General features: G+C 36.6%; 1 protein-coding gene across 1 annotated transcript in view; it reads left to right on the top strand.

Moving 5' to 3' along the window:
- Positions 1–13,659: 13,659 nt before the first annotated feature.
- LOC129269139 (calcium-activated chloride channel regulator 1-like) overlaps positions 13,660–14,657 on the top strand; it is a 45,150-nt gene continuing 44,152 nt past the window's right edge. Inside the window, exon 1 of the mRNA XM_064105374.1 lies at positions 13,660–14,066. Within this exon, the coding sequence (XP_063961444.1) occupies positions 13,887–14,066 (180 nt within the window). The 5' untranslated portion in view covers positions 13,660–13,886. The remainder of the gene's footprint in view (positions 14,067–14,657) is intronic.

The raw sequence follows: 14,657 nt of genomic DNA on the forward strand, positions 1-14,657 counted from the left end.
AAAGGCATAATTCGTACCGGAAGTGGAAAATTTTATGTCACGGACGATTTTCTTTTTCGAAAAAAAGAATATGCATTTTTAACACTACCCATGTTAGAATTTCTTCGTGAAAATTAACCATTTGCAATTCATGTATAAAAAACGGTTGACGATCTCCACACAGCTAACGGCGAGTATTATGAACGAAGGGAATATACACTTTTATGACCAGGCTCAAATGATAATTCGATTGCCGAAAGGCTATGACCCCCTTAACTTATTTCAAGAAGATAATTTTATGTCACAATGAAAATGCCCATCATTTATCAACATCATCATCAAGACTGTCACATTAACAAATTTGATGATGATGATGATGACGACAATAATGATGATTAAAAACTATAGTACCCATCATGATAATCATAGCTATTATATTTGCATAGCGTAACTTTGTTACAAAATCTATTCAGCTGCACTGGTTAAGAGCATTTTATTACTGAATTCTGTGAACTAAAGAAAGTAATATAACTCTGGAACATGTAGAAGCGTAGAACTTCTTATGATATCATATATGCTGTTCTTATGCTATTCTTTCGTTGGGGGCAGCAATTGAGAATACATGATCAACAATATTGACACTGGTCTTTACAAATGGAGTGGAAGAAATGGAAAGAGAGAGCGAGAGGATCGGGGTTTTCCCCGATTACATTTTAGCTAAATATGCATTGACCTGGCCACGGAGGGTTATCTTACTGGGGATGCTGCGACAATGCTCAGCACCCCAGCAACAACAGATTAATCATCCGTGGACCACTGGCGTAAATCCGTGTTGATGGGTGGGGGGGATAACTGAAATATTTTGGCATTTTTTTGCAATCATGTTTTTAGATATGCAAGGAATTGTCATTGATATGTCCACAGTGGCGACCGTGGGTCACGGCATTGGGGGGGGGGCACCAGCAAAATTTTTGAATGACTGAGTGAGTGACCTAATAGAGGCATTTTAAGGACAATGTCATTAAACGGATATGTATCTCACTGATCAAATAATGCGAGCGCGAAGCGCGAGCTGAATTTTTTTTATTTTCACACCTAAAAAGGGACATTATAATCAAATTTGTGTAATCATGATAGGTACCTGTCTCGCTTAACAATGCGAGCGCGAGCTGAAAACTTAATTTCAGACCTGAAGTGGGGCATTGTAAGGTTTCTTTGTAGGAATTAACTAGGACCATACGTATTTCATTAACCAAATGGTGCGAGCGCGAAGCGCGAGCTGAAAATTTTTGATATTCAGATCAGAAGAAGGGACATTTTAAGGACTGATTTTAGGAATTCATGAAGAGCAGACATATCTCACCAATCCACTAATGCGAACGTAATCACGGACAGGAAATGTTTCATATATACGAAGACCTTAACATGGGGCAATCACTTTTGAGTCATGAAAAAGAAGCATATGTCACTACATAAAACAATGATAACTCAAGTGCTAGGAAATATATTTGGTTTATATTGACTTGAAAACGATGTTTTAGTACAACAGGATTATATATCTCGTTAAACAGACAATGCGAGCACCAGGAACAATGAAGACGTAGGCCCTGTGCAATTTATGTTTCATAAAGTTATGATAAAAATGTTTCTTATGTAATGTAACTTAACATAGTTATAATATAATATAACATTCTAATGAATGATATTTTCTTCTTTCCCACTACGTTTCTCTTCCTTTCTCCCACTTTTCTCCTTCCCCTTCTTTCCCCGTTTTTTTTGTCAGCCGATGGGGGGGGGGGGGGATGTGCCCCCCATGTCCCCCGTAGTTACGCCACTGTATGTCCATATGGCAAATACCCCTCCAATATTATTATCTTTTTTAACACATGATGGTTTAATGGTTTTATTAGAGATTACATTCAACAAATTTTTGACATTCCATCTTAATCCCTTCCCAAAGACCCCAACATTGATGAATTGGAAGAAACGGGGGTTTCTCTTCAATGTTATAATAAGGACATAAGTATTTCGTTTGGAAATGGTGAACTGGCTCTTTATTTGTATCTTATGATTCAATAATATTATTTTATTTGTTAAGCGGTATTTTTGGAAGAATTTTCACCAATAAAACAATTATCTCTTGTGATTTTTTTTCAATTTCTTTCGTAAAACGTGGGGGGGATGTTTGTACAGGCCATCCCCCCCTCCTCGAAAAGTGGGGGGGGGGATATATCCCCCCCATCCCCCCCGGGATTTACGCCAGTGCCGTGGACAGGTCCATGCAGTGTGGACACACAAACAGTACGAACCCGCAATTGAAGAACCCTGGGAATTTGAATATGTTTTGGAAATAAAAATTGCAGTGCTCAACGAACGTAGTAAATATCATTCAGATCATGGTCTCTGGATGTAGAGTGTATACTGAATCCACTTTACGATGGGGCGCCGAGTGTGTATTATGGGATGGCAAACACTGTACATTATTTATGCTAATGCCCATTCAAGTATTATAGAATATAACGTTTCGTTTCATTCATGAGAGACGGATTTACGCCTATGTATATACATATCGATGCATATACAATATATCTTACCTGATCTAATGCTGTACCTACAAAGAACAAGAATGGAAGAATAATTCAACATCTTCAGTAGATGACATAATCCATAATCGTCCTATTACCCAAGAATGCACACACAATAACTAACTTAAATGTCGGTATAAGCTTGATAATTAAATAGTATCAAATGGCTGTTCACATTTATAGAGGGGAAAAACAAAAAAGATAAAACCCCTCTGGTGTTACTTGCCATGCCTTCCCTTGCCTCATAAGATCAACTCTATCAAATACGTACCTTTTACCACACTCTTTATGCATTTCAATCAGTTCTGTGTTGTGGTGGATAGAATCACCACTAGCAAGGTTAAAAGTCAATAAATCAGTACCTAAATGATAAATTCATTTTTTATACGATATTGATTTTTCTGGGTTCTCGCTGTTACAATTTCTAACTTCCTTAATTGTAAGACTAAGCCAGTTGCAAGTCTAGCTTTTTGCTAAGAAGGGGGGGGGGTAACCAGTTGGTGTGACCAAATCGCGATCAGCTGCAAAGTAATGCGTCTTATCCCCCGTAGATCCGCCACTGTTCTGCTTGCGCGACCCTCGTAAGCAGGGAAGGGGAGACCAAGGCGGGGGATTAAAAACCCTTAGCAGTCTAGACCCCCCCCCCTCAACCCATTACCCTCTTAACCTACCACTGTAAGCCATTTGTTAATGGAGACGATCGTGATCAATTTGTCATGGGCGGATAGATAAGTGATGTACTACGGTAGCTTGTATTATTTATGGTTATCATGGCTATTGTAAGATGGTGGCTGCGATGGTTTTCTATTAATCAAATGCAAATCAAAGAATGGCCGAGTGTTACTGACAGACGAATAGAGATTAAATTTGTGTTTGATTTTTTCGGACTCTTGAAATTTGTATCCACATGAAGTGACTTCAATGAAGTCCTTAAAAATGAGTAAGGGTCTACATAAATAACCTTCATAATCATCCTAGTTCAACTGTATTCAAAGGCATAATTCGTACCGGAAGTGGAAAATTTTATGTCACGGACGATTTTCTTTTTCGAAAAAAAGAATATGCATTTTTAACACTACCCATGTTAGAATTTCTTCGTGAAAATTAACCATTTGCAATTCATGTATAAAAAACGGTTGACGATCTCCACACAGCTAACGGCGAGTATTATGAACGAAGGGAATATACACTTTTATGACCACGCTCAAATGATAATTCGATTGCCGAAAGGCTATGACCCCCTTAACTTATTTCAAGAAGATAATTTTATGTCACAATGAAAATGCCCATCATTTATCAACATCATCATCAAGACTGTCACATTAACAAATTTGATGATGATGATGATGACGACAATAATGATGATTAAAAACTATAGTACCCATCATGATAATCATAGCTATTATATTTGCATAGCGTAACTTTGTTACAAAATCTATTCAGCTGCACTGGTTAAGAGCATTTTATTACTGAATTCTGTGAACTAAAGAAAGTAATATAACTCTGGAACATGTAGAAGCGTAGAACTTCTAATGATATCATATATGCTGTTCTTATGCTATTCTTTCGTTGGGGGCAGCAATAGAGAATACATGATCAACAATATTGACACTGGTCTTTACAAATGGAGTGGAAGAAATGGAAAGAGAGAGCGAGAGGATCGGGGTTTTCCCCGATTACATTTTAGCTAAATATGCATTGACCTGGCCACGGAGGGTTATCTTACTGGGGATGCTGCGACAATGCTCAGCACCCCAGCAACAACAGATTAATCATCCGTGGACAGGTCCATGCAGTGTGGACACACAAACAGTACGAACCCGCAATTGAAGAACCCTGGGAATTTGAATATGTTTTGGAAATAAAAATTGCAGTGCTCAACGAACGTAGTAAATATCATTCAGATCATGGTCTCTGGATGTAGAGTGTATACTGAATCCACTTTACGATGGGGCGCCGAGTGTGTATTATGGGATGGCAAACACTGTACATTATTTATGCTAATGCCCATTCAAGTATTATAGAATATAACGTTTCGTTTCATTCATGAGAGACGGATTTACGCCTATGTATATACATATCGATGCATATACAATATATCTTACCTGATCTAATGCTGTACCTACAAAGAACAAGAATGGAAGAATAATTCAACATCTTCAGTAGATGACATAATCCATAATCGTCCTATTACCCAAGAATGCACACACAATAACTAACTTAAATGTCGGTATAAGCTTGATAATTAAATAGTATCAAATGGCTGTTCACATTTATAGAGGGGAAAAACAAAAAAGATAAAACCCCTCTGGTGTTACTTGCCATGCCTTCCCTTGCCTCATAAGATCAACTCTATCAAATACGTACCTTTTACCACACTCTTTATGCATTTCAATCAGTTCTGTGTTGTGGTGGATAGAATCACCACTAGCAAGGTTAAAAGTCAATAAATCAGTACCTAAATGATAAATTCATTTTTTATACGATATTGATTTTTCTGGGTTCTCGCTGTTACAATTTCTAACTTCCTTAATTGTAAGACTAAGCCAGTTGCAAGTCTAGCTTTTTGCTAAGAAGGGGGGGGGGGGTAACCAGTTGGTGTGACCAAATCGCGATCAGCTGCAAAGTAATGCGTCTTATCCCCCGTAGATCCGCCACTGTTCTGCTTGCGCGACCCTCGTAAGCAGGGAAGGGGAGACCAAGGCGGGGGATTAAAAACCCTTAGCAGTCTAGACCCCCCCCCCTCAACCCATTACCCTCTTAACCTACCACTGTAAGCCATTTGTTAATGGAGACGATCGTGATCAATTTGTCATGGGCGGATAGATAAGTGATGTACTACGGTAGCTTGTATTATTTATGGTTATCATGGCTATTGTAAGATGGTGGCTGCGATGGTTTTCTATTAATCAAATGCAAATCAAAGAATGGCCGAGTGTTACTGACAGACGAATAGAGATTAAATTTGTGTTTGATTTTTTCGGACTCTTGAAATTTGTATCCACATGAAGTGACTTCAATGAAGTCCTTAAAAATGAGTAAGGGTCTACATAAATAACCTTCATAATCATCCTAGTTCAACTGTATTCAAAGGCATAATTCGTACCGGAAGTGGAAAATTTTATGTCACGGACGATTTTCTTTTTCGAAAAAAAGAATATGCATTTTTAACACTACCCATGTTAGAATTTCTTCGTGAAAATTAACCATTTGCAATTCATGTATAAAAAACGGTTGACGATCTCCACACAGCTAACGGCGAGTATTATGAACGAAGGGAATATACACTTTTATGACCAGGCTCAAATGATAATTCGATTGCCGAAAGGCTATGACCCCCTTAACTTATTTCAAGAAGATAATTTTATGTCACAATGAAAATGCCCATCATTTATCAACATCATCATCAAGACTGTCACATTAACAAATTTGATGATGATGATGATGACGACAATAATGATGATTAAAAACTATAGTACCCATCATGATAATCATAGCTATTATATTTGCATAGCGTAACTTTGTTACAAAATCTATTCAGCTGCACTGGTTAAGAGCATTTTATTACTGAATTCTGTGAACTAAAGAAAGTAATATAACTCTGGAACATGTAGAAGCGTAGAACTTCTAATGATATCATATATGCTGTTCTTATGCTATTCTTTCGTTGGGGGCAGCAATAGAGAATACATGATCAACAATATTGACACTGGTCTTTACAAATGGAGTGGAAGAAATGGAAAGAGAGAGCGAGAGGATCGGGGTTTTCCCCGATTACATTTTAGCTAAATATGCATTGACCTGGCCACGGAGGGTTATCTTACTGGGGATGCTGCGACAATGCTCAGCACCCCAGCAACAACAGATTAATCATCCGTGGACAGGTCCATGCAGTGTGGACACACAAACAGTACGAACCCGCAATTGAAGAACCCTGGGAATTTGAATATGTTTTGGAAATAAAAAATGCAGTGCTCAACGAACGTAGTAAATATCATTAAGATCATGGTCTCTGGATGTAGAGTGTATACTGAATCCACTTTACGATGGGGCGCCGAGTGTGTATTATGGGATGGCAAACACTGTACATTATTTATGCTAATGCCCATTCAAGTATTTTAGAATATAACGTTTCGTTTCATTCATGAGAGACGGATGTACGCCTATGTATATACATATCGATGCATATACAATATATCTTACCTGAAGGTTTATTAACGGAAAGGGAGTGTTTTTATATACTCATGTCAATGAACACGAACAAAGCCCCAGGTAGCGATGGCCTGAGTGCAGAGTTTTACAGGTGCTTTTGGAATGATTTAAAAGATATGTTAATTAGTAGTTTAAATACTGGTTATGAGGAGAAAAAAATGTCATCCTCCCAAAGTCAAGCTGTTCTCACATTGTTATATAAAAAGGGTAACAAAGCTTTATTAGAAAATTGGAGACCAATATCACTCCTTAACATTGATTATAAAATAGCTGCAGGTGCATTGGCAAAAAGAATGAAACAAATTATTCCGCATATTATTTCGGATGATCAATCGGGATTTAGGAAACATAGGTCGGCATTAGAGAATGTGCGACCTGTACAAGATGTTTCAGGTGTTATCATGTACATAGATTTTCAAAAAGCGTTTGATAACGTTAGACACGATTTTCTGTTCACTACTTTACGTAAGATGCAATATAAAGAGTCATTTATTCATTGGATACAAATGTTTTACACAAATGCAAATGGTAATGTCTTGAACAATGGTTGGTTGTCACAAATTTTTTTATTTTAATCGAGGTGTAAGGCAGGGATGCCCGTTGTCGGCTTTATTGTTCTTGGTAATTTCTGAAATATTAGCTCAAAAAATTAAACAAAATCCAATGATTACAGGTATAGCTGTACCAACTAAAGAAATATCTCTAGCCCAGTACGCCGATGATACTATAGTATTCGCCAATGGAACAAATTCTGTACAAAATATAATGACTGAGATTAATAGATTTGGAAATATAGCAGGGCCGCTAGTCAATAATTGGTCTAAATCTAAAATAATGAAGTTAGATAAAAATATAGAGTTAAATGACCTAGAATGCACGGTCGATCCAGTAAAGTGTCTTAGAATATATGTTGGTAAAAACCATGTTGATGTAGAAAAAAGAAATTGGGAAGGTAGACCTGGAAAAGTCGAAAATATACTTAATTCATGGAAAATGAGAAATCTGACTTACTTTGGGAAAATATTTGTCATTAAGATTTTAATTGCATCACAATTTGTTTATGTTGCTTCGGCAGTTCCTATGCCCGATCATATTTCAAAGGCATTGAATAAAAAATTATATACATTTTTATGGAATTCAAAAAAAAATAAAGTTAAGAGAAATGTATGTTTAAACAAAGAAATTGATGGTGGGTTAAACATGGTTGATATGAAAGCCAAATTTTCATCACTTCGATTAGCATGGATTTATAAATATATGGATGAAATAAAGGGAGCATGGAAAACTCTTTTTACCTATTGGACAAATAAGATTGGTGGTTTTCCATTATGTTTACATTATAATTGTAATAGTGTAGACATTGTTCATTTAGGGAAAAGTTATAATCTACCCTCCTTTTTATCGATTTTCTATATGTTTGGGCAAATTTGAGATACCAGAATTTTCTAAAAATTACTGATATTCCAAAACAAGTTTTATGGAATAACAGTGATATAAAAATACAAAATGAAACACTAAGTTTTAATAAATGGAGGAAATCTGGTGTATTGATGGTAAATCATGTTATAAAAGAAGGTAAATGGAAAAACCTCAATACGGTATTTGATGATTTTGAAAACAGAAAATTATTATACAATTTTGAACTACAAAAGTTGAAGAAAGCATTTCCCAACACCTGGCTGGAAAATAGATCAAATGCACAACAAAAGGAAATAACGATTATACCTAATCTTATTGAAATATCAAATGGTGATTTAATTGATGCAAATATCTTGAAAGCTAGGCATTATTATCATTATTATTTAGAACATAACAAAACAGAAGCATCTTTCTTTATGTTTTGGCAAAATTATTTGGGACTTCAGATAGAAATTAATTGGGACAAAGTCCTGTATTTTAAAGTTAGACAAATAAAAGATAACAAGGTTAGAGAATTTAATTTTAAGCTCCTGCATAAAATACTTCCGTCCCAATCAAATTTATTTAAATGGAGTTTAAAAAATGATGATAAATGTAATCTTTGTTTACTTAAGGGAACAATTATGCATATGTTGATAAAATGTGAGAATATAAAACCTCTATGGAAAATGGTAGAAGACACAATTCTTTCTGTTTCTAAAGTACAGGTCTGTGTTAATGAAAACATAGTAATTTTAGGTTGGAATATACAGGAACCGAAATACTGGTTAATTAATATCATGTTGAATTTTACTCAATACACCATTTACAGAAATTATATTGAAACGAGTATGAAAAAAGGTTATTACTTTGTTAATGTTAATAGATTATGGATGAATTTGAAAATGAAACTAAGATGGTATTTAAGTTCAAAATATGTTACCAAAACTAAGAATACAAAAGAAATTGACAAATTGCTGGAACTCATTTATTGATTGATTAATTTGATTACTGTATATACTTTGTGATTTGTAAATTGTATTATAGAGATGTAAATAAAGTCCATCGAAAGAGGTTTAAAGAGAAAAAAAAAATCTTACCTGATCTAATGCTGTACCTACAAAGAACAAGAATGGAAGAATAATTTAACATCTTCAGTAGATGACATAATCCATAATCGTCCTATTACCCAAGAATACACACACAATAACTAACTTAAATGTCGGTATTAGCTTGATAATTAAATGCTATCGAATAGTTGTTCACATTTATAGAGGGGAAAAACAAAAAAGATAAAACCCCTCTGGTGTAACTTGCCATGCCTTCCCTTGCCTCATAAGATCAACTCTATCAAATACGTACCTTTTACCACACTCTCTATGCATTTCAATCAGTTCTATGTTGTGGTGGATAGAATCACCACTAGCAAGGTTAAAAGTCAATAAATCAGTACCTAAATGATAAATTCATTTTTTATACGATATTGATTTTTTTCTGGGTTCTCGCTGTTACAATTTCTAACTTCCTTAATTGTAATACTAAGCCAGTATAGCAAGTTTAGCTTTTTGCTAAGAAGGGGGGGGGGGGGTAACCAGTTGGTGTGACCAAATCGCGATCAGCTGCAAAGTAATGCGTCTTATCCCCCGTAGATCCGCCACTGTTCGTGATCAATTTGCCATGGGCGGATAGATAAGTGATGTACTATGGTTGTTTGTATTATTTATGGTTATCATGGCTATTGTAAGACGGTGGCTGCGATGTTTTTCTATTCAAATGCAAATCAAAGAGTGACCGAGTGTCACCGACAGACGAATACAGATTAAATTTGTGTTTGAATTTTTCGGACTCTTTTGAAATTTGTATCTACATGAAGTGACTTCGATGAAGTCCTTAAAAATTAGTAAGGGTCTACATAAATAACCTTCACAATAATCCTAGTTAAACTACATTCAAAGGCATAATTCGTACCGGAAGTGGAAAATTTTATGTCACGGACGATTTTTTTTTTCGAAAAAAAGAATATGTATTTTTAACACTACCCATGTTAGGATTTCTTCGTGAAAATGAACCATTTTGGAATTGATGTATAAAAAAAAAACGGTTGAAGATCTCCACACAGCTAACGGCGAGTACTATGATCGAAGGGAATAAACACTTTTATGATCAGGCTCAAATGATAATTCGATTGCCGAAATGCTATGATCCCCTTAACTTATTTCAAGAAGATTATTTAATGTCACAATGAAAATGCTCATCATTATCAACATCATCATCAAGACTGTCACATTAACAAATTTGATGATGATGATGATGGTGGCGACGACGATAATAATTATTAAAAACTAATCATCATTATAGTACCCATCATGATAATCATAACCATTATACTTGCATAGCGCAACTTTGATACAAAATCTATTCAGCTGCACTGGTTAAGATCATTTTATTACTGAATTTTGTGAACTAACGACAGTAATATAACCCGGGAATATAACTCTGAAACAGGTAGAAGCGTAGAACTTCTAATAATACCATATATGCTATTCTTTCGTTGGGGGCAGCAATAGAGAATGCATGATCAATATTGACACTGGTCTTTACAAAATGGAGTGGAAGAGAGGGAGAAATGGAAAGAGAGAGCGAGAGGATCGGGGTTTTCCCCGATTACATTTTAGCTAGATATGCATTGACCTGGCCACGGAGGGTTATCTTTTGTTACTGGGGATGCTGCGACAATGCTCAGCACCCCAGTAACAACATATTAATCCTCCGTGGATAGGTCTATGCAGTGTGGGCACATAAACAGTACGAACCCGCAATTGAAGAACCCTGGGAATTTGAATATGTTTTGGAAATTAAAAAAATGCAGTGCACAACGAACGCAGTAAATATTCAGATCATGGTCTCTGGATGTAGAGTGTATACTGAATCCACTATACGATGGGGCGCCGAGTGTGTATTATGGGATGGCAAACACTGTCCATTATTTATGCTAATGCCCATTCAAGCATTATAGAATATAAGGTTTCGTTTCATTCATGAGAGACGGATGTACGCCTATGTATATACATATCGATGCATATACAATATATCTTACCTGATCTAATGCTGTACCTAAGAAGAACAAGAATGGAAGAATAATTTAACATCTTCAGTAGATGATATAATCCATGATCGTCCTATTACCCAAGAATACACACACAAAATTAGCTTTATAATTCAATAGTATCAAATAGCTGTTCACATTTATAGAGGGGAAAACACTGAAAAAGAAAAAACCTCTCTGGTGTTACTTGCCATGCCTTCCCTTTGCCTCATAAGATCAACTCTATCAAATACGTACCTTTTACCACACTCTCTTTATGCATTCAATCAGTTCTGTGTTGTGGTGGACAGAATCGCCACTAGCAAGGTTAAAAATCAATAAATCAGTACCTAAATGATGAATTCATTTTTTATACGATATTGATTTTTTATGGGTTCTCGCTGTTACAATTTCTAACTTCCTTAATTGTAAGACTAATGGGGTGTTGCAAGAAACTTGCGATCTATTTTTGGTCCCTAAATCAATCATATGTCTTGCAGTTAATTGCAAATTAGTGATTGATTGCTGATCTGCTCTTTGAAACAAGAAGTTTAATCCGATTTGCTACAGCTTACGTTGATCTATTAGCTGTAAAATTGCAACAGAATATTTTCAATTGATCGCAAATATTTTCTTGCAACACCCCCTAAGCCAGTAGCGAGTCTAGCTTTTTGCTAAGAAGGGGGGGGGGGGGTAACCAGTTGCTTTGACCAAATCGCATTGAGCTGCAAAGTAATGCGTCTTATCCCCTGTAGATCCGCACCTGTTCTGCTTGCACGACCCTCGTATAAAGCAGGGAAGGGGAGACCAAGGGGGATTAAAAACCCTTAGCAGGCTAGACCCTCCCCCCTCAACCCCTTACCCTCTTAACCTGCCACTGTAAGCCATTTGTTAATGGAGACGATCGTGATCAATTTGTCATGGACGGATAGATAAGTGATGTACTACAGTAGCTTGTATTATTTATGGTTATCATGGCTATTGTAAGAGGGGTTTGGTGGCTGCGATGGTTTTCTTTTCAAATGCATATCAAAGAGTGACCGAGTGTCACTGACAGACGAATAGAGATTAAATTTGTGTTTGACATTTTCGGACTCTTGAAATTTGTATCCACATGAGTAAGGGTCTACATAAATAACCTTCATAATCATCCTAGTTAAACTGTATTCAAAGGCATAATTCGTACCGGAAGTGGAAAATTTTATGTCACGGACGATTTTTTTTTTCGAAAAAAAGAATATGCATTTTAACACTACCCATGTTAGAATTTCTTCGTGAAAATGAACCATTCTGGAATTTATGTATTAAAAAAACGGCTGAAGATCTCCACACAGCTAACGGCGAGTATTATGAACGAATGGAATAAACACTTTTATGATCAGGCTCAAATGATAATTCGATTGCCGAAATGCTATGATCCCCATAACTTATTTCAAGAAGATAATTTCATGACGCAATGAAAATGCCCATCATTTATCAACATATCATCATCAATAACTGTTACATTAACAAATTTGATGATGATGATGATGATGACGACGACGATAATGATTAATACCCCTTTCATAAACCTATCCTCCAATTAGCCGCCTAATAGTAATGCGGATAATTCAATAAAAATTGCGTTCACAAACTCCGAAAATTATCCGCATTATTTTTACGAGCGCCCGTCCTGAAAAAGGCGGATAATCGTCATGACAACTGGACACGCCCCCTCCGATGCGGTTGTGTTGGAAAAGGGTGACCTTGTTACCGCACCATGGCAATTATCCGCATTATTTGGAAATACGTTCATAAACTCAAAATCTTGTCCCGATGCTGCTATTATGCGGATAATTGCAGCATCAAAATAATGCGGATAACTCTGGTCCTCCTCCGATTTTACGACCAAATTATGCTGCTATTAGCCGCATAATTGGGTTTATGAAAGGGGTATAAAAACTAATCATCATATGATAATCATAACCATTATATTTGCATAGCGCAACTTTGATACAAAATCTATTCAGCTGCACTGCTTAAGAGCATTTAATTACTGAATTCTGTGAACTAAAGAAAGTAATATAACTCTGGAACATGTAGAAGCGTAGAACTTCTAATGATATCATATGTGCTGTTCTTATGCTATTCTTTCGTTGGGGGCAGCAATAGAGAATACATGATCAACAATATTGACACTGGTCTTTACAAATGGAGTGGAAGAAATGAAGAGAGAGAGAGAGACGATCGGGGTTTTCCCCGATTACATATTAGCTAGTAGTAGTATGGGCACATAAACAGTACGAACCCGCAATTGAAGAACCCTGGGAATTTGAATGTTTCGGAAAGAAAAAATGCAGTGCACAATGAACGTAGTAAATATTCAGATCATGGTCTCTGGATGTGAATCCACGTTACGATGGGGCGCCGAGTGTGTAACATTATGGGATGGCAAACTCTAGTCATGCTAGTTGCGTACGTGACGTCCTTCAATGTGGCGTTGCGAACAATGGAGAGAAAATGTATTTAAATCATTCGTAGGAGCTAAAGAGACACACACCATTTCTGTGAATTGATTTTTTTGGCTGAGAATTCATATATATATATATATATATATATCCATCGGTACTTCAAATTACTGACGCAGAATGGCTTCCAAGCCAGGTTTATATATTTTCATCCTTGGAATAGCATGTCTGATGATGATTCAAGTAGGAGCAATGATATCGCAGTCGTCTGTTGTTTTGGAAAACGGGGGATATACCAATATTGTGCTAGCTATTGATGAAAGTGTAGGAGAGAATGATGATTTGATATCGGCAATAAAGGTCAGTATAGACAAACTCATTTTAACCGCCTGAGACAGAGAGGGGAAGATATATAGGTAGAGACAGTGAGAGACACACACAGAGGGAGAGAAAAGGAGGAGGGGAGAGAGGGGGCGGATCGAAAGCCAAGTGAAAGGGTAAAAAGGAAAAAAAGTCTTGCTTGATCCTCTGTGCAAGCTGTTGCATCAGCCCCCCCCCCCCCCTGCCCTCCTCCCTACAACAAACTACAGTAGTGCAAATAATAATACTAGTAATACTACTACTAATAATATGTGGGATATGTAGTGCGCCAAACCACTTAGCTGAGCGTCTAAGGCGCAGTGAAAGAAAGAGGGAGAGAGAGAAAAAGAAGTAGGGGCCTACAATACTAGTATACTATCAATAGGAATCAGGGTACTAATGGAGATTCAAGAACAAAGTAACGTTTAAATGTGTCAATGGAAGTGCATTCACGGATAACCAGTGGAGGATCATTCCGTAGAACTTGGCCAGCGTGAGCAAAAGCCCATACCCCCATGTCTTAACAGATTTGGGAAAAACTTGGGAACCAGTGTTGGATAAACGTAGGGACCTGACAGGAGTGGAGCAGAA

Source organism: Lytechinus pictus, chromosome 10 (genome assembly GCF_037042905.1).
Source record: "Lytechinus pictus isolate F3 Inbred chromosome 10, Lp3.0, whole genome shotgun sequence".
In the NCBI taxonomy this organism is placed as follows: domain Eukaryota; kingdom Metazoa; phylum Echinodermata; class Echinoidea; order Temnopleuroida; family Toxopneustidae; genus Lytechinus; species Lytechinus pictus.